At 43.4% G+C, this 21,008-nt stretch overlaps 1 protein-coding gene across 1 annotated transcript in view; it reads left to right on the forward strand.

Annotated features, from left to right (window-relative positions):
• The first annotated feature begins 3,045 nt into the window (after positions 1-3,045).
• Positions 3,046-21,008, forward strand: part of PHACTR1 (phosphatase and actin regulator 1) — a 411,120-nt gene continuing 393,157 nt past the window's right edge. Inside the window, exons 1-2 of the mRNA XM_040353735.1 lie at positions 3,046-3,135; positions 8,177-8,247. Coding sequence (XP_040209669.1) covers positions 8,187-8,247 — 61 coding nt within the window. The 5' untranslated portion in view covers positions 3,046-3,135; positions 8,177-8,186. The remainder of the gene's footprint in view (positions 3,136-8,176; positions 8,248-21,008) is intronic.

Genomic DNA, 21,008 nt, shown 5'->3' on the forward strand with positions numbered 1-21,008 from the left:
TATTTACATAAAACACGCCCCCATTACAACCATTTGAATTCCGCGCCCTTACGCCGTCAGAGATACACTACGCCTCCGTAACTTACGGCGTGAATTCTTTGTGGATTCAAAATAAAATAAATAAGTTACGGCGGCGTAGTGTATCTTGGATACGCTGCGCCCGGCGGAAGATTACGCGCAGGTACGTGGATCTGCCCCTACATGTTCAAACAAACATGTATATCTTCTTCAGAGCAGAAACAAGTAGAAATCTGCAACAAAATATGTTAACATTTTTGCAATGCACATTGACCACCCAAAGGAGATTTTTTTTTCTTCCAAAAATATGGAGTTACTCTTTAATACTAAATCAACCGTCTGTGAGGAAGGAAGTAGAGATGTAGGAGGCCCCTAATATTTTTGTTGTGGGACCTTTGTAATTTATATCCTGCACTGATCTCACCATGGTCCACCATTGCCCTTGAAATTGTTTCAGAAAATGGATGCTATTATTAAATCACCTGTAATCAACACTGGCCCAGATTCTCATAGAATTACGTTGCTTCTGGGCAGCGTAGCGTATATGATTTACGTTACACCGCCGCAGGTTTACAGCGTTAGTGCCTGATTCTCAGAACACTTACCTGTAAACTTGCGGCGGTGTATCGTAAAAGCGCTCGGCCCAAGCCCATTTAAGCACCATTTAAATTAGGCGCGTTCCCGCGCCAAGCGTACTGCGCATGCTCCGTCGGGTAAATTACCCGACGTGCATTGCGCTAAATGACGTCGCACCGACGTCATTTGCTTAAACGTTAACGTAAATGGCGTCCAGCGCCATTCACGGACGTCTTACGCAAACGACGTAGATTTTTTAAATTTCGACGCGGGAACGACGGCCATACTTAACATTGGCTGCGCCTCCATAGACCCAGGGGCAACTTTACGCGTCGCAAAGGCTACGGAAACAACGTAAATTCTCTGCGTCGAGCGCGCGTACGTTCGGGAATCGTCGTAATTTGCTAATTTACATAAGCGACGGGGAAAACGACGTCGGCGACACCTAGCGGCGGGAAAAAAATTGCATTTAAGATCTGACAGCGTAAGAGCCTTACGCCTGTCAGATCTAATGGGTATCTATGCGTAACTGATTCTAAGAATCAGTCGCATAGATACCCGGGGCCAGATTAGGACTTACGACGGCACAAATGGTGTTGCGCCGTCGTAACGCCTTTGAGAATCTGGGCCACTGTGTGTATTGCCCAAAATAATCAGTAAAATTTCTGTGCAGGTATAAATTAGCTTAGGTAATGTGGGGCAACACAGAATTTTAGCTGATTTGCTTTAGGCAATGAGTCCAGTTATCTTTATTTTTTTTTCTGTAGAAAGCAGTAGCATGCCCTACAGATAGTAAATGACAACATATCATGTTTTACCTCCATATGAGCCATGACCACTGAATGAAAAATAAAACGCAGTTTTGTGTATTCTGTCCCTTGTGTATTCTATCTCTCTGATTTGAAACTGTAGTCCCACGTATGTGTACCACCTCTTCACTGTTCTATATTCTCATTGATTTCTCTAATGTCTGAGTCATCAGCAGTGTTGGGGTTTGAGTAAAACCCCATAGCAGCCATACGTAACCTGCGGGGCAATCAATTAGATAGCCGTTCCTTAGGAACACAGACAGATGTAATAATTATACTCCTAGTACTGTCTGATCCAATAACAGCACAGTAGGCTTTTGGAAAGAGAAAACTATACAAAAGGTGGATTGGCTGTGTTCTGCTGCTTACCTTCACAGACCTGCAATGAATATTTTCCATGCTAATGAAATCTGAGGGGGCAGATAAAGAATGCGCAAACCACTCAATGATAAAAAAAAAAAAAAAAATCCTTTCAGCTCTCTTAATTTAGCAGGTAACGCAAGTTAATAACAAACAGTTATCACTCAGAATTCAGAGGGGAAGGCTTAACATCGTCATAGAACGAAAAGACAGCATAGCTGACAGGATTTTCTTTCATAATCTCTATCTGTGCTTGAAGTGCTGTGAGTTCTTTCTGCCTGGCTGCTGTTTTGTGGTGTTCATTTTTAAGGAGAGATTTGGGAAAAGGTTGAAACATTGGTAAGTTCTATACATATATATACTGTATATATAGCATACATATATCTTTCAAAATGATAGTTGACTGAATTTATTCAAGCAAAGAGCAACATAGAGTACAAGGAGTAAAAATCAAAAGCAACCTATCAGAATTCATGTTTCACAGGTCAGACCATAGTGATATGAACTCTTGTTGTTTACAAATCACCTTTGCCCTTTAAATAAGCAAGGGCTAGTACCATATATCCCAGAATCAGGTTGACTCTTTCACTGATATGCCTGCAGTGGAATGATATATGTATATCTGGTTGCTGTAGGTTACTGTTCTTTGTACAATATTATTGCTATTTGCAATCTTGTTAAATAGGAGATCTTGCTTTTTCTTTTTCTCTTTTTTTTTTTTGCAGGAATTTTTCAATGAATGGTGAAGGTAAGGAAAATGTGATCCTTTATTTAAGGTTTTTGTGCATTGCAAAAATACTATAATTTTACAGCACTCTAATTTCATGTGGTATTGAACTGCTGGTTACTAACAGTCTTCTACAGATTTCTGTGCTGTAAAAAAATTCTGAGGAAGAATTAATTAATCAATTTGGCTAAAAGAAGAATTAATTATAAACCAAACGATATAATGTACCACAAGATGCTAAAAGCCATAATCATTAATAAAAATGAAATTCTTTTTCAGAGCATGCAGTAAATTCTGTATGATATCGACATTCCTTTGCATAGTAAGAAAAAAAAAAAGGGACTATAATATACATTGCCTCTTTCCCAAAACCTAAGTAAGTTGTAAGGGAGGGCCAGTGATTTCCTTCACGGTAAGGGAAGGATATTAAAGTGATGGTGCTAAAGCAATCTGTTGCCCTGGTTACAGCTACTAGCCATTTTTATCAGTTGATCACAGGAAGTCCGCCTTATTCTATGCATTATTCATCTAGGTTCTAGTCGAAAAATCAGATTTGATCCCTGTGCCGAGCAGTTTTATTATGATTAAGGAAACTTGGCGTGGGTGTTGATTTGGAGAACGGTCATCGTATCAGAACGTTAGGCAGTAAGTACTTATTGTTGTTGGAGATGTGCTTTGATATATATCATAAAATGTTGAGCTAAAAGTTAGCACTCATCTGCTTTTTTCTATCCACTAGAATACCTACTGCATGCTTTGGGTATTTATGTTTATTTATTTTTTTCTATACAGATACATGTTCTATACATTTGTGAATGGCACTCATGGTTTAAGTGGAGTACATCCTTGACTAGGTGAAAGCAGCACTATACTTGTACTGTATTTTAAGCATTACTGGTACTCATAATATAACAGAGAGTTCCAGTTGTTATAGAACTACAAGGGCTTAGCATGTCCAGCTCTGTATAAGCTAGGAGGACATGTTGGGTTCTGCAGTCCCACATCAGCTCAACAATTATAAGCCTGGTCTAAACCATAAGCGTGCAAGAAATGTGAAAGGTGAATGACAAATACAGATATACTGTACTGTATCTGCAATAGATGAAGACCCTGCATGATAGAAGCAGTTACAACAGCCTTCAATAGTACACTTGTGTTAATAGGTTAATGCACAGGGTATAATGCCCCCTGGGGAGATCAATATAGCTCCTAGCAGTGCGTTTGATTGTACTGACATCGTTTTAGACCATGCTCCAGCATAGTGACTGCTGTGAGTCATTCACTGAGGCATTAATCCTCTCACATTGCATCCAAAATAGAAGACAATTATAAACTATTCATTAGCTTTATGTTTAATTATTTTACAACAATATGGATGCTGGTGTAAATCATAGTTCGTCCATTTAAAATGCTGAAAGCACAAGAGTAACTATTGATGGTTAAGGGAACCAATGTAATATAATTATATTTAAAAGATACAGCTACTTGACATGTTCCATGTTCTTTTCAATTGTTTACTGAAGGTTATGACAACATGAATATCTGCATGATTTTTAATACCGTTTGAGGATGGAAATAAATCTGCATTATGAATTAATGGAAACTTATGCTGAATTTAAAAAGGTTGGCATTCCTGACCTCTTCTGAAAATGTTGCCTTCCTGTTTCCGGCATCAGTACTTGCTGAGTCGCTGACCTAAGAGCAAGTATGCAGATTAATAGTGTCAGAGTGAAGTCAGAACACCTGATGTGCACTCTTGTTCCAGGTCAGTGACTAAAAAAGTTCTGAAGCCATTGATTCTGCATTATTACCAAGTTTTTCAAAAGGAGAGGTCAGCAACGGCAATGTCCATACTTAAGTAAATGGCCTCGTACACGATAGGTTAAGCAGAGGACAACGGTCTGATGGACCGTTTTCATTGGTCAAAACCGATCGTGTGTGGGCCCCATAAATTATTTAACCATCGGTTAAAAAAAAGCCAACTTGCTTTAAATTTAACAATCGGTAGGTCAAAACCGATCGTTAGTAGGCACAACCATCGGTTAAAAATCCACGCATGCTCAGAATCAAGTCGACGCATGCTTGGAAGCATTGAACTTCATTTTTTTCACCACTTTGTTGTGTTTTACGTCACCGCGTTCTGACAAGATCGTTTTTTTAACCGATGGTGTGTAGGCGCCTTAATAGTGATATTTTGTGGTTATAGTATAACTAAAGGCAAACTTTTTTTGATTTCAGCTAGAAAATTTGTGTTTTTTGCAGTCTGTGCCCCCATCAGGGCAACACTAGGGACGGGCAGGGGGTGCTGCCCTTTGGCGCAGCACTGGGAGAGGCGCAGCTGGTACTGATCCACCTGCAGCAGCTAAAAGGCCGCTTCTCCTCTGCTACCTCCCGCCAGCATTAAGCTGCTGCAGAACGAAAATACAAGGATCGGTATGTACCTGTAAAGCTGACCCAGCTACCACTCATGTTCCTGCCCCTCTCAGCTCCTCTGCCTTCCTCCCTACTCTGGTCCCCTCCGCTTCTCTGCCCCCCCTTCTCTGGTCTCCCCGCAGTGCTCACCACCTTTCCTTTGCTAGTTGTGCAGTGCATGCTGAATAATATCAATATCCCCAGCACGGAGAAGCTCATCGTATGATCCAGAAGACTGGCAGCCACACAAAGTTATAACATAAGCTTCCACAGCACTCGTTCTCCTGTTCTTTCCTTCTCCGCTCTCCATCCTGTCTGCAGCCGCGAGGGAATCTAAATGGAGAGCGGGGGAAGGAAAGACGAGGATAACAAGTGCCGCAGAAGCTTATGTTATAACTTTGTGTGGCTGCCTATCTGACAAATCATAAGATGAGCTTCTCCATGACAAGGATATTGTCATTATTTATTCCGCACTGCACACCTAGCAAGGGACAGGAGGTGACCTATGCGGGGAGACCAGAGAAGGGGGGCAGAGGAGCGGAGGGGGGTCCAGAGAAGTTTGGGAGGGACCAGAAGAGCACAGGAGACCAGAGGAGCACGGGGGGGGGGCAGAGGAGCACGGTGGAGGGCAGAGGAGCACAGTGGAACTTTACCCATAACAACAACCCATAACAACTTGATAACAATTTTGGCCCGGATTTACAAAGCACTTGCGCCGACGTATCTCAAGATACGCTGCGTAAGTGCAAATATGCGCCGTGCCCACAAACTGAGGTACGCCTAAAAATGGGCTTCATCCGACCAACGTAACTTTCCTACGCCGGCGTATCGTGGGCGCATATTTACGCTGGACGCATGTGGCGCTCCCATTGATTTCCTATTCAAATATGGAAATGAGGGAGATACGTCGATTCACGAACGTACTTGCGCCCAGCGCATAATATATGCGGTTTGTGTAAGTCGTACGTCCGGCGTAAAGTTATTCCCCATATATGAGGCGCAACCCATGCAAAGTTATGGACCAGGGAACACAAGCCGTCGTATCTTTTGTCGTTTACGTTGTACCAGAATATGACTAGGCGTAGGTTACGTTCACGTCGTAGGCAGTGATCCGACGTATCTTAGGGAGTAGTTCCGACATGATTCTGAGCATGCGCACTGGATGCGCCCACGGGACGGCTCTGCGCTGCGTCGGCGTAGTGTAAAGAAGATACGCTACGGCGGCATAAATATGCGCCACTGTATGTGAATCCGGGCCAATGTTCTTTACCAAGAAGCATACATTCCACATTAATAAGTTTGCAACCAAATTTAGTGTGTTATGTAAATTGCTTCCAGAATTGTTCCTGTGTCTTTTTGCTGAAGACTGCCATTTTTCTGAAACCCAGAACCCCTGAGTAGCAGTAAATCTTTAAGCTGTTAGCATATCGGCCTTTACAAATTCGGCAGTGCATAAAAATAGAGAGCAACTGAACATGTACAGAGCAGGGTGAGGCAGTATATTACTGGATTTTAAACAGTATGGGCACTTATTTTTCTAACTAAAGTTCCACTTTAAGTCACTATTATAAACAAGGGGATACCATTGTTATTTGAGCTTTATTATCCATCTTGTTTTATATTTTGACCTTAATGGTGATAGGGTGGTAATCTCTCTGGAAGGGATCAAGGATTGTGTTATGGGCAGTGCCTATTTTCCTCCTAGGTTGTTACTTTTGCAAATGGTGAGGTTACTGAGTATAGGTGGCAATTTGAAAATTAACAAATCAAAAATATCTTCTTGGGGCTTGAAAAAAATATGAATAAACCAGACATAATAAAAAAACAAAAATGTGATTAGAAGCGATGGGTGGATCTTAAAATTAAATTTGTCTTTTATTTGGGAGCTATGGAATCGGTACTCTTTTGGATGCATGCAACATTGTTCTGGTATGACCCAGATCTGAACACAACTAAAAAGACATGTAAACCTCCGAAAAAACAAACAAAAAAAGCCCCTGCAAGATAAAGGTATAATGAAACAGTATGCATCGCATACTAGCTCGTTATGAAATACTTACCTTAGAACAATGCCCTGCAGTGTCGCCAGCACGCTGCTCCCAAGGCCAACATCTTTCAATGTCGTTACTTCCGGGTTTGCGGGCTCCGGCGCTGTGATTGGCGCGCGGGAGCTGCCGGTCACAAAGCGCACCCTGAAAGAACGGCACCAGCGTGCCATTTCTTCAGTGTACTTGCGTCGATGACGTTGGCAGCACCGTATATAGTGAAAATCTCCTAAACTTGCACATTACCTACAGGTAAAGCCTAGTAAACACTGACGGTATTCCCTACAGGAAAACTGCGAGGAGAGCTTCTGGCAGTGTGTATGCTCCTCGCAGTTTTTCCGACAGGAAAACTGCCCAAAAACGCCAGACAAAAAAAGAGAACCAGCTCTCTTTTTTCCCGCCTGGAAAACCGGCAGACTTTTGCCCGGCGGTTTTTGGCAGTTTTCCTGCCGGGAAAACCGGCCGTGTGTAGGGGGAAAGACTGACCAAGCAGGTTCTTGGCTTTCCCCTCTGGATTTCCAACAGGAACTTTTCCCATCGGAAATTCTGCACGTTTGTGTGGGGCATAAGTCTTATAGACCAGGGGTCTCCAAACATTCTAAACAAATGGCCGGTTTATTGTCCTTCAGACTTTTGGAGGGCCGGACTTTGGCCAGCGGGAGTAAAAATGTTCCTGGCATCATTGTTAGTGAACATTTGGTATTAGGGGGAGGAATAGTGCTCCATTGCTGGTATCACAGGGAGTAATAGTGCTCTATTAGTTGTGTCAGTGGGAGAAATGGTGCTCCATTGTCGGTGTCAGATGGCAGAATAGTGTCTCATATCAGTGGGAGGGATAGTGCCCCAAGGGCTGGATAAAGGCAAGCAAAGGGCCGCATCCGGCCCTCGGGCCGAAGTTTGGAGACCACTGTTATAGACTTACCTGTAGGCACAAGTGGTGTAACAGAGTTTACAACCACTTTAAGGACAGGAAAGGGGTAACAAGTGCTTTAAACGTTTTGGAATTATTGTCCGATGCGGAATGGGACAAGGATGCCAAGGAATGAAAAACATTGTATGTGCTTGAACCAACCTAATGCATATATTTATTAAAGCTCAACTCCAGTCAAAGTGTTTGCTTTTGATGGAGTGTACATGGTTCTTATATACAGTATATGTATGTCATTTATTATTAATCTAAGTATTATTTTATGCTGCAGGTTTTTATTGGTGACTTTTTTATTCCATAGATATTTGAAAATGACAAACTTTTTGGATGTGGATTATATACCAAGACTGTTATTCAGTCAAGGAGCACAAGGTAACATTTCATTTATATACTATTTACATATTGTTTCATTTTTAAATCATTTCACCTTGTTACCTTTAGATATTGGTGAGTTTAGCTCCACTTTGACACCGACTCAACAACACCAGTAACCCTTAGCAACTAGTCACAGACCAGTGTTGTCAACCTACCAGATTGAAATTTACTGGCACGACACCCGAAATTTACTGGCGCAGCCACGTTTTTACTGGCATTTCACAAAAGTTACTAAATTACATTTTTAGGTGCAAATTTCAGTATTTAGGCAACAAAAAAGTATGCTAGGCAAATAGCAATGTGATTTAAGGTATATATTAAGGTAAACAAACATATTTTTGTTATTTTCGATATAATAAGGGCAAATAATTTAGTCACATCACCCCCTGCCTCCATCCCCCTCTGCCACGATCACCCCCTGCCTTCACCCCCCTCTGCGGTGCCACAATCTCCCCCTGCCTCCATTTTCCCCCAGGCCCCCTTCCTCCAATCTCCCCCTGCCTCAAATCAACCCCTGCTTCCATCGTCCCCTGCCTCCATCCCCCTCTGCAGTGCCACCAACAACCCCTGTCTCCATCCCCCACCCTCTGCGGTGCCACCATACCCCTGTGCGGTGCCATCAACACACCCTGCCTCCAATCACCACCTGCCACTAACACCCCCTGCCTCCATTGCCCCCTGCCTTTATCCCCATCTGCGGTGCCACCGCAGCCACCATCACCCCCTGCCTCCAATCACCCCCTGCCTCCAATCTCCATGCGCAGTTCCAAGCCAAACCGATCTTGGCTATTTTTACTGGCACATTCCCGCAACCATGGACATTTACGAACGGAGGAAAAAAGTGCCCGTTTTTACGAACTGTCAGTAAAAATTTGAACGGTTGGCAACACTGTCACAGACCATTATTCTCTGAGCAGCCACTGGAATAAAAGAAAATTAGTAAAACTACTCTAGCTATTAAGGAAATATTACAAGAAATTTTAGAGAGGTCACTTAATTCACCTTTATTCTAAAGGTTTACATTAGCAATTGTCAGCTTCAATAAATCTTTCCTTAGTATCTGAAGGTCAATCTGAAGGCTCTGGTTATATGATTCTGTGCTGTGCAGCCTCCATCTGCAGGGAAAATACTAGCTTCTATTTCTCTAAGGTTCAGATAATAGGCCATTTAGAAAAAAAGCATGATGGAACCACAGGGATTTAGTAGAGCAACCAAGGTTAGCTGTGCCCTGGAGTGAGATTACGTGCAAAATATTTTTGTCTCCCTGAAATCTACTTTTAATCTGGTCACAAAAAGTTGCTGAAAATGATCATCAATTTGATTACTACTGATTTTTCTACATCCATTCTTTTATTGGCGTATATAAGGCTGCTTATATTGTTTTTCTGGGGCTAAAAAATAGACATCTACATGCACAGTTTACTTATTGGGAAATATGTATATTCATTGCACATTATAGCAGTGTTGCATTCTTCAGAGTCATTTAGTGTAATTATCTGATTGTCCAAGAAACTAATTATACCAACAGACGAACCTTTGCCAGGAAACGCAATGCTGTTTTTCTTCACTGTGAAAACTGTGGGTGTAAGAGAAGTAGTGAAATATCATCCCTATTCAGGCACTCAAAGTGTCACACAGATGACGGGGGCATCAGAGAAAAAGAAACTAAACTGCCATATGTAGTAAAAATAAACTGCAGAATGTCTTTATAGAGAATCTGCCAGCAACGAAACACTTGCTACTTCATTCATTCGTTATTTCTAGAAATTCAAGGCACATAACTCGTCAGGATGACCATATAAAGCACAGATTACAATACTGGAATATAGTGTATATTATTTTTAATATAGTAATTGAAAAATTTGGAATTTTCAAATGAAGTATACATGAATGAATGTATGAATGAAATTCTGTTAACGTTAAGACAGCCATAGTTGGTTCAGATCTTAGACGGTTTAGCAGGGACCAGCTGAGACACGAACCATGTAAGGGAAGGCTAATTGTACCCAAGTTGATCGATAAAATAGAGAAAGTGGTTGGGAAAGCTGGCTGTATTTTGATCATCAATAGCACTGTTACCAGGGCTCAAGTTCTACGGGAACGCGTGGGAACAAAGTTCCTTCACTTTTTTTCACAGCAGGAACGCAGTTCCCTTTGCAGGACTAGAGCAACCGAGAGCAGCCGAGCCGCCGGAGCCAGTCCTTCACAAAGCGGCAATGCCCAGCTCGAGTCACTGTCAGGGGCAGGCGAACCATAGTAATCCTTTATGTTACTGGCAGCTTCCTGTATATGTATTCATCGGGTAGTGTGCGGGTATTCCGTCACTTCCTCGATACCGCAATGTCTCCTGGGAGCTTTTGTCATTGTTCCCAGGAGACATTGCGGAAGTCTGCCGCGAGTTATCGTGGGATTTAGAAAGAGCTTGCTTACAGGAACAATGACAAATGCTCCCAGGAGACATTGTGGCATCGAGGAAGTGACGGAATACCCGCACACTACCTGATGAATCCATATACAGGAAGCGGCCAGTAACAAAGGATTACCAAGGTACAGTGGATCGGAAAAAAACATGCAGTTTAGTAATTATGCATCCGAGCGTATCATTTTTTCTTTTGGTGGGGGAGTGGATCTTGGGTGGGAGTTCCCACACTTTTTTTCCCAGGACTTGACCCCTGACTGTTACACATAGATCTGAGACAGACAACAGGTTAAAGGTACTAAAGTCCAACCCTAAAGAAAAATGTAAACAAAAACCCCAAAAACAATATTTATCCTCACCATGCTCCAGTGCTCCTCATCTTCCATTAGTCCTGCTTGCTGCTCCTCTTCTAGGATGAATGATGCCCAGTGATAGTCAACCTAATGTCTGTGAGTCACGAGTGTCCAGAACACACCCCCTGGGGGCACATCATCCAGTTGCTCTGGTCTTACTAGAGAATAAAAGCAGAGTACTGTGCCCACAACATTACATGGGCTTCTTTCTCTGCATCATTGAGGACTGCCCACTGCCACAGCAAAAAGACAAGGAAGAGGAAAGGGTGATGTTTTGTGACCAGATCAAAGACAGCACCCAAAATGTACATATGCTTAAAAAAAATGCACATAAGAGGAAGGAAGGAAGTTCTAGGTGTCATAAATAATTAGGAAATAAAGTAAAGACAGTTCTCCACAGAGTTGAAGACAACTTCTATCCCACATACCAACAATCACCAGAGAAGGATGTGAGGGCACAAGCCTATACAGCACCAGTAAAAACCTAACAGAGGTTCTAACCCTTCTGTATATTATTTGAAGCCCAACAACAAAGAACTCTACATTAACTATCACTCATGTTAGTTCTACTATTTTAAGGAGCACACTTTCTAGGGCTCAGTCTTAGCTATCAGTCAAACACACGCAAAACAAGAAAACACATGTAGCACTGTCACCAGAATAGTTATGTCTCTACTTTCTTATTTACATACCTGTAATGCAGTTAATACTTTCAAGCTATTAAACAATCCGCCATCGCTATGTTTGGCAGAGAGGTTTATAAGTTATAGAGTGTACACTATGCAATGCTTTTTGTATGATGTTCTATCACTTGTTAATGATGTATATTCACTACTAGTGTCATTTATTTTTCATATATACGATAATGTGTTTGAGGCAGTCTACATCACAGCAATCTTCACTACATTCCTATATACATGAAAGGTACAAGTTGGGAAAATAGGATTTTTTCGTTATACTAATCCCTGTCTTTGAGTACATTATGGGACACAGAGTGAGGCTATTACTACTTACTTACTGGGATGTCCCAGAACAATAGCTTTGAGGGGAGGGAGACACCCTGCCAAAACAATAGCCATCAGACCTATACGGCAGCCTGCAGTACACTGCGGCCGAAAGCCGAATACTCAGCTGCTCGAACATCCACTTGATAACATTTTGTGAACGTATGCACTGAGTTGGCGGCCCTTAGCAGCCTTACAAATCTGAGCCACAGATATCTGATGGGGGAAAACCTAGCCCTAGGAGGTTCCTACACCCCTGGTAGAATGAGTTCTCACCCTGAAGGGAGGAGCTTTACGTTTCAGACCATAGGCCTGAATGACCAACTGGCAGACCCAATTGGCAATGCAAGCTGCCCCTTCTTGGGTCCCTCTGGCAAATCAAAAAAGGAGTCTGATCCTCGGATCTCTGCAGATCTATACAAATAAACTCTGACTGCTCGCACTACATCCAAGGAGTGCAGTCGTTTCTCTTCCGCCGAACGAGGCTGAGAGAAAAAAGGCTGAGAGAAAAAAGAATGTCCTTATTCAAATGATAGGCCGACACTGCCTAAGGTAAGAAGGATGGAACGAGTCGTTACACGACCCTGTCATGGTGAAGGATCAAGTATGGTTCCCTGCACGAAAGGGCCGCCAACTTCGACACCCTTCTAGCCGAGGTGATGGCCGTCAGGAAGGCTAGCTTGTGTGACAGCAAGACTAATGGGATTTTCTTGATAGGCTCAAACGGTTGTTTCTATAACACAGACAGTACCAGGTTTAAGTCCCAAAGACACATAGGTGACTTAATGGTGGGAAGCAAGTAAGTTACCCCCTGCATAAAGGTTTGGATCAGTGAATGGAAGGCTACGGGCCTTTGGAAAAATACTGACAAGGCCGAAATCTGACCCCTGATTGTACTTAAAGCCAATCTGATTACCACAGCCGACTGTAGAAAAGAGAGAATTCTCCCAATCGCGTATTCCCGAGGATGCCATTTTATGGCTTCACACCAAGCAATATAAGTCTTTCAGACCTTATAATAGATCTTCCTAGTGAAATCTTGTCAGGATGTTCCCAATTAGCATACACCACCTGTTCCAACAGCGGGTGCAAGGGGAAAGCCTGTGTAGCCTGAGGAGGCTTCAGGGACCCCAAAGAAGACAAGGGAGGCTCAGAAACCTCTGCAGGAGGTAACTTAAAGGCAGACCAAACCATCTTGGTAAGAGTCTGGATCAAAAGCCTCTGCGGCTGAGAGGCTGATACTAACTGGACATCTTCTGGCACAGATTCCTTAGAAGCAGACTCATCTGCCAGGCACTCCACAGAATCCTTGGCATTTAGCTCCTTCCCATCCTCAACCCATTCCTGCTCCAAATTAGGAGGTTCAGGGGAGGGGGATCTGTCACACTTCTTGCCACCCAGTGGGATGGAGACAATCATGCCAGCAATCCTGCTAGTGCTCTAACCGGGCTAGGGCTGACAGTTCATCCCTGGTGATAAAGGCTGAAGCAGCAGCGTTGACTGTAGGTACAATATCAGACAGGTGAAGCAGCTCTGATTGCCTGGAAGCCAGGGGATACAACATTAAGGTTTTGACTAGGCTCCTCAAGAGCTACTGACGACATAGGTGGGCCCTTTCCTGCAGTGTTATCCCAGCTTCTCTTTCTTTAAGACATTGGCAAGCCACATAAAGGAAGTACTTGGGTTTAGTATTTTACCCCAGAAAGGAGACCCTTTAATAGGGCTCACCAGGCCCCTATGCAACAATCCTGCTAAGCTCTTTAGCTTGCCAACCAACACATGGTGACTCACATGACCCGGGTAAGGAGAAATGAACTGCTAAAAGCAAATGGTTTTAAGAGCCTGCTCTGTGTCGCACAGCTGTCCCCTGGAAGTCAGACACTCTCAGCTTAAACAAGATGGCTGTGCACCAGGACACTCTGTGCCTGCGCGCATGTGTGCGGTCACGGTCCCTTCCACAAAAGACAGCAAAAGACAATAAGAAAGCTTACTCTTTCCAAAAGTCAGCCCAAAGCTCCCCCCTGTGGTCACCGATAAACAGGTGCTAAATAAGTAAGGGGGATTTCACTTACCTTAGAAACTAACAGCTTGATATTCACCCATCACCGGTGTTCATGTCACTTGAGGACCTTAATGGACTGGGTAACCTTTTCATGTTTTAGGTTCCACTCCCTTAAACCTGTACAGCACCCTGCAGGAATGCCTTAGCTCTGTCGTGTTCAAGATTCCACTACGCAAGGGTCCAGCACCCAGAGGTCACATTACAGGCAAAACCTTGCAGGATCCTTGCATCTTCTTTGCGAAGGCTCGGTACCTTCTATCTGAGCATATAAGCTTGTTTCAAATGGATCCAATCGGTCCCTTGATTCATTTTAGAACCATGCTGGGACTTGGACCTAGAGCTCAAACTAATGCGCCCATCCACCTTGCAGACACTGGTAAAAAACTGAAGTATGGGAGGGGTTATATAGGGGATCACTTCCTGTCTAAAGACCTTTGGTCTACCAATGTCCATTCTCCTGGAGATGAAGTATAACCCAGTAAGTTAAGAATAATAGCCTCACTCTGTGTCCCGTGATTTATGATATAAAAATGGTACATATCTGTGCCAACAGCTAGGCATTACTGGGATGAATCATCAAAGAAAGGGTTGTCACGACAACTATAACTTTTTCAAAGGTCAGTTCTAGATTTAAGAATTAAATAGCTTAGTAAGACTGACAGAGTAAATTAATATAACATTTATTATTTTCCGTTACCTTTTTTAAATTTATATGTGTGTATTTAAATGGATTCTTCACTTTGCTTTCAGATTAATCTGGGGCCCCCTTTAAGCTTTTGCTAGTTAAAAGATAATAATGTAAAAAATAGTGGTAGATGGCGCACGATTAATAGAGCATACAGAAATGGTCAAAAATAAAATATCGTAAAGAGAAAATGGACTAGGGGCTAGTCATGGACTTTATATGTTGGTAAGAATACAAGTCAGCACCAAAGTGTATTTTATAAAAAAATACTATTTATTACAAAAAATATATTTTAAACAAATTAAAAAATATTCTCCGAAAGATATACACAAGATCATAAGGTAGCACAGCGTTAACAGGGATTATAGAGGCTAAGACGTAGAGGGTTTACACATGGTTATGCTCAAAGGACATTTAAATCAAAAAATCATAACAAAGTAGAAAATAAGAACAAAATCGTGGTGCGGACACCCGCTTTAAACCATGAATATGTAGTGTAACTCCTGGAGAGAGCCTGCAGATTAATCCACTGAAGATCTTTAATTGATGACGCTGGACTGGTTATGGCCCGACATGTTTCGCGCTAACAAATATGCGCTTCTTCAAAGGACCTGTTTAAATCAATGTGCTATAATAATGGAGAAGAGGACATAAATATATAATATAATTTAACATACGTATGTATACAAACAAATGTTTATAAATTAGCAGAGTAGTTGTGAACGCTGGGAGACATAATGCATGTATAGCAAGAGGGAAGGGACCAGAACAAGAAAATTCACCAAGGTGTACCAATGTTGGAAAAAAGGAGCCCAAAACACCACAGAAAAAGCTGGCCCCCAGAGATCCCAGGGATTCCACTACAATGGAGACATGGGGAGCGATAGAAAAAAGGTATAACGCGAGAAAGGAGTAGTAACGCCAATGCTTACCTGCATATCAGAAAATAAGAATGCTTGGTCAGAGGTGAAATGGTCACATAAGTCCAATACTGGACAGAAAGCGCCTTATTGTATGGATAAAATGGCCATTCAAAGGAGCCAACAAAGAGTGGCCATATAGATGGCTCAAATGGATGGCCTGGTGTACCCAATATAACTGCAAAAAATATATATATATTAAATAAATATTAAATAAGAAAATGCCAAAAAGCAGCTAGTAATATTAGGGACAATTCTTTAAGGTTATTCACAAGCCTGTAGCTTACCGCGTATTGTGGAAAAGCTGAGAAACTCTCTGAGGTTAATATGGGATATAAATATGTTCCCAAAAAGAACCCAAATTGGTCTAGAGGTAGCATAGGAAATATGATGGTGTATGCTTCCAAGTTAGGGAAAGGCCATAACATGCCAGAGTAGTCCAACTGCTGAGACATAACCAATAGGTAATAGAATCAGATTAGAAGGGCTGAGGGTAAGAACATATCTGGTTTAGAAGCCAAAAAATAGACAGTGGGCTCACCTGGAAAGCAGACTGTGGACGCGTGGGTATAATACCTATGCCTCCCGGGAGGCTAGGATAGTGAGCGTGAGGCCAGAAGGCCTATAAATAGCCCCTATGTCCCGCCTCGAATAAACAATCAACTCGGCGCTGCCGAGTGATGTCATCGAAGCTGGCCGCAAAAGGTTCCAAGTGCGCGCGCGCCGTGACAGGAGCGCGCGCAGTACCGGAAACAGTGAAGAACACATCGATGGCGAATAAAATAAAATATCATCATGTGGTCCAGATGACAGAAGCAAGCTCTGGAAAATAATGTAAAAGGAAAAGAGATGTGCCAATCTAAGTGCAGTAAGCAAAGGATTTATTAAAAGAATGATATGTCACAGACAGTCAAATGGCTACTCACAAACATGAGTGGTAACAAAGGTAAGTAAATGGTGATGCAGGTCTGATGTCACTGTAGGTCATCAGCAATTTCTAGGTCCCAGTCTGCATTCCTCAGCCAACAGAAGCGCTGGATGTGCTAAAACTCCAGTGTCTCAGGAGCCTCGGGGAGCCACGGGGGAGCAGGGAGCCAGATGAGCCGCTCGGAGCGGCGTTCGTTCCAGCGTGGAGCGCAGCGTGCCGTCGTTGCACCAGAAGTGACGTGGGGAGCCGGGCCAGCCAATGGGATGACGCGTTTCACAGCTCCGCTGTTTCATCAGATCCATCTGACCTACAGTGACATCGGGCCTGCATCACCATCCACTTGCCTTTGTTACCACTCATGTTTGTGAGTAGCCATTTGACTGTCTGTGACATATCATTCTTTTAATAAATCCTTTGCTTACTGCACTTAGATTGGCGCATCTCTTTTTCTTTTACAAAAGATAATAATGCAATCAGCATTCAGATTTTCATACCATAAGTATACCTTGTTCTGGCCTGTTTTTCATGATTAGGGGCATTGCTAGCATTGTAAAAGAGAGGTGGCACCCTTGGTACATTGAAGAGGATAAAGCTCAGAATGGTGGGCATGGTTAGATTTCATTGGCATTATTTAAATGGTTGTAGTTGCATGGAACCTGTGCCCACTGTATACACTGTACACATACTGCCATGCCCTCATGCTCACTAAATATGCTTTAAAGTGGTTCTAAAATCCTATGTTTTTTTTACCTTAAGCCTATGTTTACATGCGATGTCTGTGTACCTTTTGTATGGCTCAATTCGCAGCCACACCAAAATGGTGGAGGACCCTTTTTTTTGCAACTGAATTGCATCGTATGGGTATTCATCCTATTCCTATTAATCCTATTCTGGCAATTGCACTGCATTTTGCGATCTATTTCAGGGTGTCATTAATCTAACATTGACACCTGCAGCAGATCTGCAGGTGTGGGAAACGCACAGGATTTGCTGCGTTTTCTGCATCACATCAGTGTGAACCAGGGCTAAAAGAGAAGCATGGCTTTAAAATTATATAAAAAAATTAAATATCAAACTCACCTAGATAGCTGCAGCACCAATCCCGGCTGCAGCTGTGCCCCTCCGCCTCTAAGAACGAGAATTGAGCGATCAAACACCACTGATCGCTCAGCTCTCATTCTTCAGCCTTAAGAGAGCTGGTGACTGTCAGCCATTGGCTCGATGCTCTGTCCCCCAGCGCTCACTAGAGCACTGGGCTTTGGAGAGGGTGTGAGCAGCTGACTCAGTCTCCCAGCAGCTTGCTGTCGGTCCAGGTATCTGGGTGGATTCTGAGTGTAAAGTCAGATTCTTTCCAGAGCCTGAACCGACCGAATAACGTCTGGTGTCGGCTGAAAACAGGTCACAAGAGTGTAGAACTAACTGTACTCCTTTCATCCATAAGAGAAGCATAGCCAAAATAGCTTTAGCTATACTTCTCCTATAATGTACTCTCTACATTAAGGTAAAAAAAACTTCTGTGTCCAGGTCTTCCTCCATCCTCAGCACCCTCTAATACTTACTTGAGCCTGATCTCAATCCAGTGCTGTGCACAAGTGCAATAGCTCTCTTCACTCTCTTCCTCCTCACATGGAAGACTGATAGCAGTGGGAGCTGCAGTCAATCAAATCATAAGACAAGGGGATGGGGCAGGGTAAATCCCGACTATCTGTGTCTATGGATGCAGGCAGCGGGGCTCGGGAACAAGCCTGCACAAGTACTCCCCCTAGAAAGCAACATACAATAGTGGTTACTTGGAATGCAGGGGGAGCCAGGGGGGCCAGTGGGGGAACCTAGAAGAGAAGAGGAAAATCAGGGCTACCGTGTGCAAAACCAATGCACAGATCCGCAAAGCATAGCATGTTTTGTTATTTTTTATTTAATGGTTTAGAATCACTTTAATTGCTGTGCCTCAGGTGAAAATCCAAAAAACCTTAGGTCAAAGGATCATTTTTAAAACCAAGTATACATCTTGTTTTTTACAAAACATTGCTGGTAGGTAGGCGTTAACTGCAGAGGGGATTTTGTATGCATCTTCTGCAGGAAAAAGCTTTATTTCTACCACAAAGGGCGAGTCCAGATTCTCATAACAATCATTTATGGTCGTTATCCTCTGACCGAGAGAGATGTGGATCAAATAAACATGCGACAAGACTTACAACATAAATAGACCTGAAGTGTGCCTTGGTGGTCTGGTCAGTATGTCAAGAAAGGGGAGCATACCCAAGGTAAGTAATGGGTAGTTAATTGAAGAAGGATATGCTGGGAAGTGCCCTGAAAAAGGGAAGGGCGGGAGGGTGTCGAATGCGATTGAATGGGCAGACTCACAGACATGAGGTGACCTGGGAAGAGTCGGCCCTGTGACGTGTAGTACCGCACACTGAACCGACAAAGAGCATGTGTGAGTGGGCTGCTTAAATACCCTCCGGGCTCCTCCCATAAACTCAGGCCACCATATCGCTGCAGATTGGCACAGCACGCCTGGGGTTTTTTGCCTTCCTCTGGACCAATCTGGGAGAGAAGACTCAACGAGTGACGGCTCACTTGGACAGTCTTCCACCCATCACGTCCGGCGTCTCGCGGCTCTTCCCGCATCCGCGCCAGACCAGGCCTCATTCGCGGCCGCCGCAATTAGGAAAGACTGACGACAATGTGACTGGCGACAATGGCTAATCTGCGATACTCTGCGGACTCTATTCGGGGTCTGAGACAATTCGCAACAGCATTACCAGCCGTCACCAAAAAGGCCTTAAAAATAGAGCAACTTTTGAGATTCGATCGACGATCGACCATCAAAAATTTTAACTATTTAACCCAGCTCGAGCACATATCATGTGCTTTGATCAACACAAGATCGGCAGTAAAACACCGACTAGAAATCCACGATTTCTTACTACAAAACGATCTAGACTGCCTCTTTATTACAGAAAGCTGGCTCTCAGACGACTGCAACACCATTCTCGGAGAATTGGTGCCAGAAAACTATCGCATTATAACGGAAAACAGAATAGGGCAAAGAGGAGGAGGCCTGGCGGTGATCCACAAGAATCGCATTACAATCACTAAGCCAGCCCTTCAAAATCCTCTTCCATTCATGGAAACCCTTACTCTTCAACTTCAAACTTCCCCCCAGGAGACTGTTCACATTCTCCTCTGCTATAGGCCACCTGGGCCAAAATCGCAGTTTTTGCCATCATTAACGGAGTTTATATCCACTTATACCCTTAACAGCAAACACCTTTTGCTGCTCGGGGACTTTAATCTGTGGGCCAACTCCGCACAGGATCCCATTGCGGACGCCTGCATTGATCACCTGGAGGGATTAGGGCTACAGCAACTTATATGCGGGCCAACACATGCTTCAGGTCACACACTCGACCTAATTTTCAGACAAAATCTGAAAATAAGCATTTTAGAAAATGAACCATTGCCATGGACAGACCACCATGCAATTAATTTCATAATCTCCAAAATTCCCCCAGTGATAAAAGCACCCAAGCCGGTGACAATACACTGGGCTAGATCTCAGAAGAAGCTCCATTCGGAACTCTTTAAATCTACCTTGGGAAACAGAATCAAAACAATCCATCCACATCAAACAGCCGCAGATACACTGGATGCCATAAACGCAGCCCTGCTACAGTCAGCCGATTTAGTAGCACCGAAACGCAAAGCCTGCATCCGAAAAAGAAAGTCCGGCTGGTTCAACAACCAGCTGTCGCTTCTGAAGCAAGAGCGCAGAAGGGCGGAAGCCGCCTGGAAAAGAAGTCCTGCAGAGGATAACCTCATCATCTACAAGGCAATAACAACACGAGATCATAAAGAAATCTTCAAAGCCAAGAAACACCATTTTTCTATGGCGATTAACAGCGCCCTAAACCGCCCCCGCGAACTCTTCAAGATGGTCACCCAGACCATGAATCCAGGATGTCTTGAAGTCCCCAACTCAGACACCCAAGAGTTCTGCAATGAACTATCGGATTTCTTCATCAACAAAATTGAAAGAATCCGGGAAAGCATCATGCAAAACAATACCCCCCTCAACCCCACCGTCAATCAACCACAAAACACCCACAGAAACGCTCTACAATCAACAAAGTTCACTCTGGAACCGATCTCCATCGATACCACAAAAAATATCATTGGTGCTTTGCGGAACAGCACATCGCCCAATGATATCATCCCCACCAAACTGCTGAAGGAATGTGCCGACATCCTGGCACCACCCATCACACAGCTTATAAACCAGTCATTTAAGGAAGGCACAGTGCCATCCCTGTTGAAAGAGGGCACAATCCAGCCCATCTTGAAAAAACCTAACCTGGATCCCAAGGACCCAACTCACCGCCGT

This window comes from Rana temporaria, chromosome 5 (genome assembly GCF_905171775.1).
Source record: "Rana temporaria chromosome 5, aRanTem1.1, whole genome shotgun sequence".
In the NCBI taxonomy this organism is placed as follows: domain Eukaryota; kingdom Metazoa; phylum Chordata; class Amphibia; order Anura; family Ranidae; genus Rana; species Rana temporaria.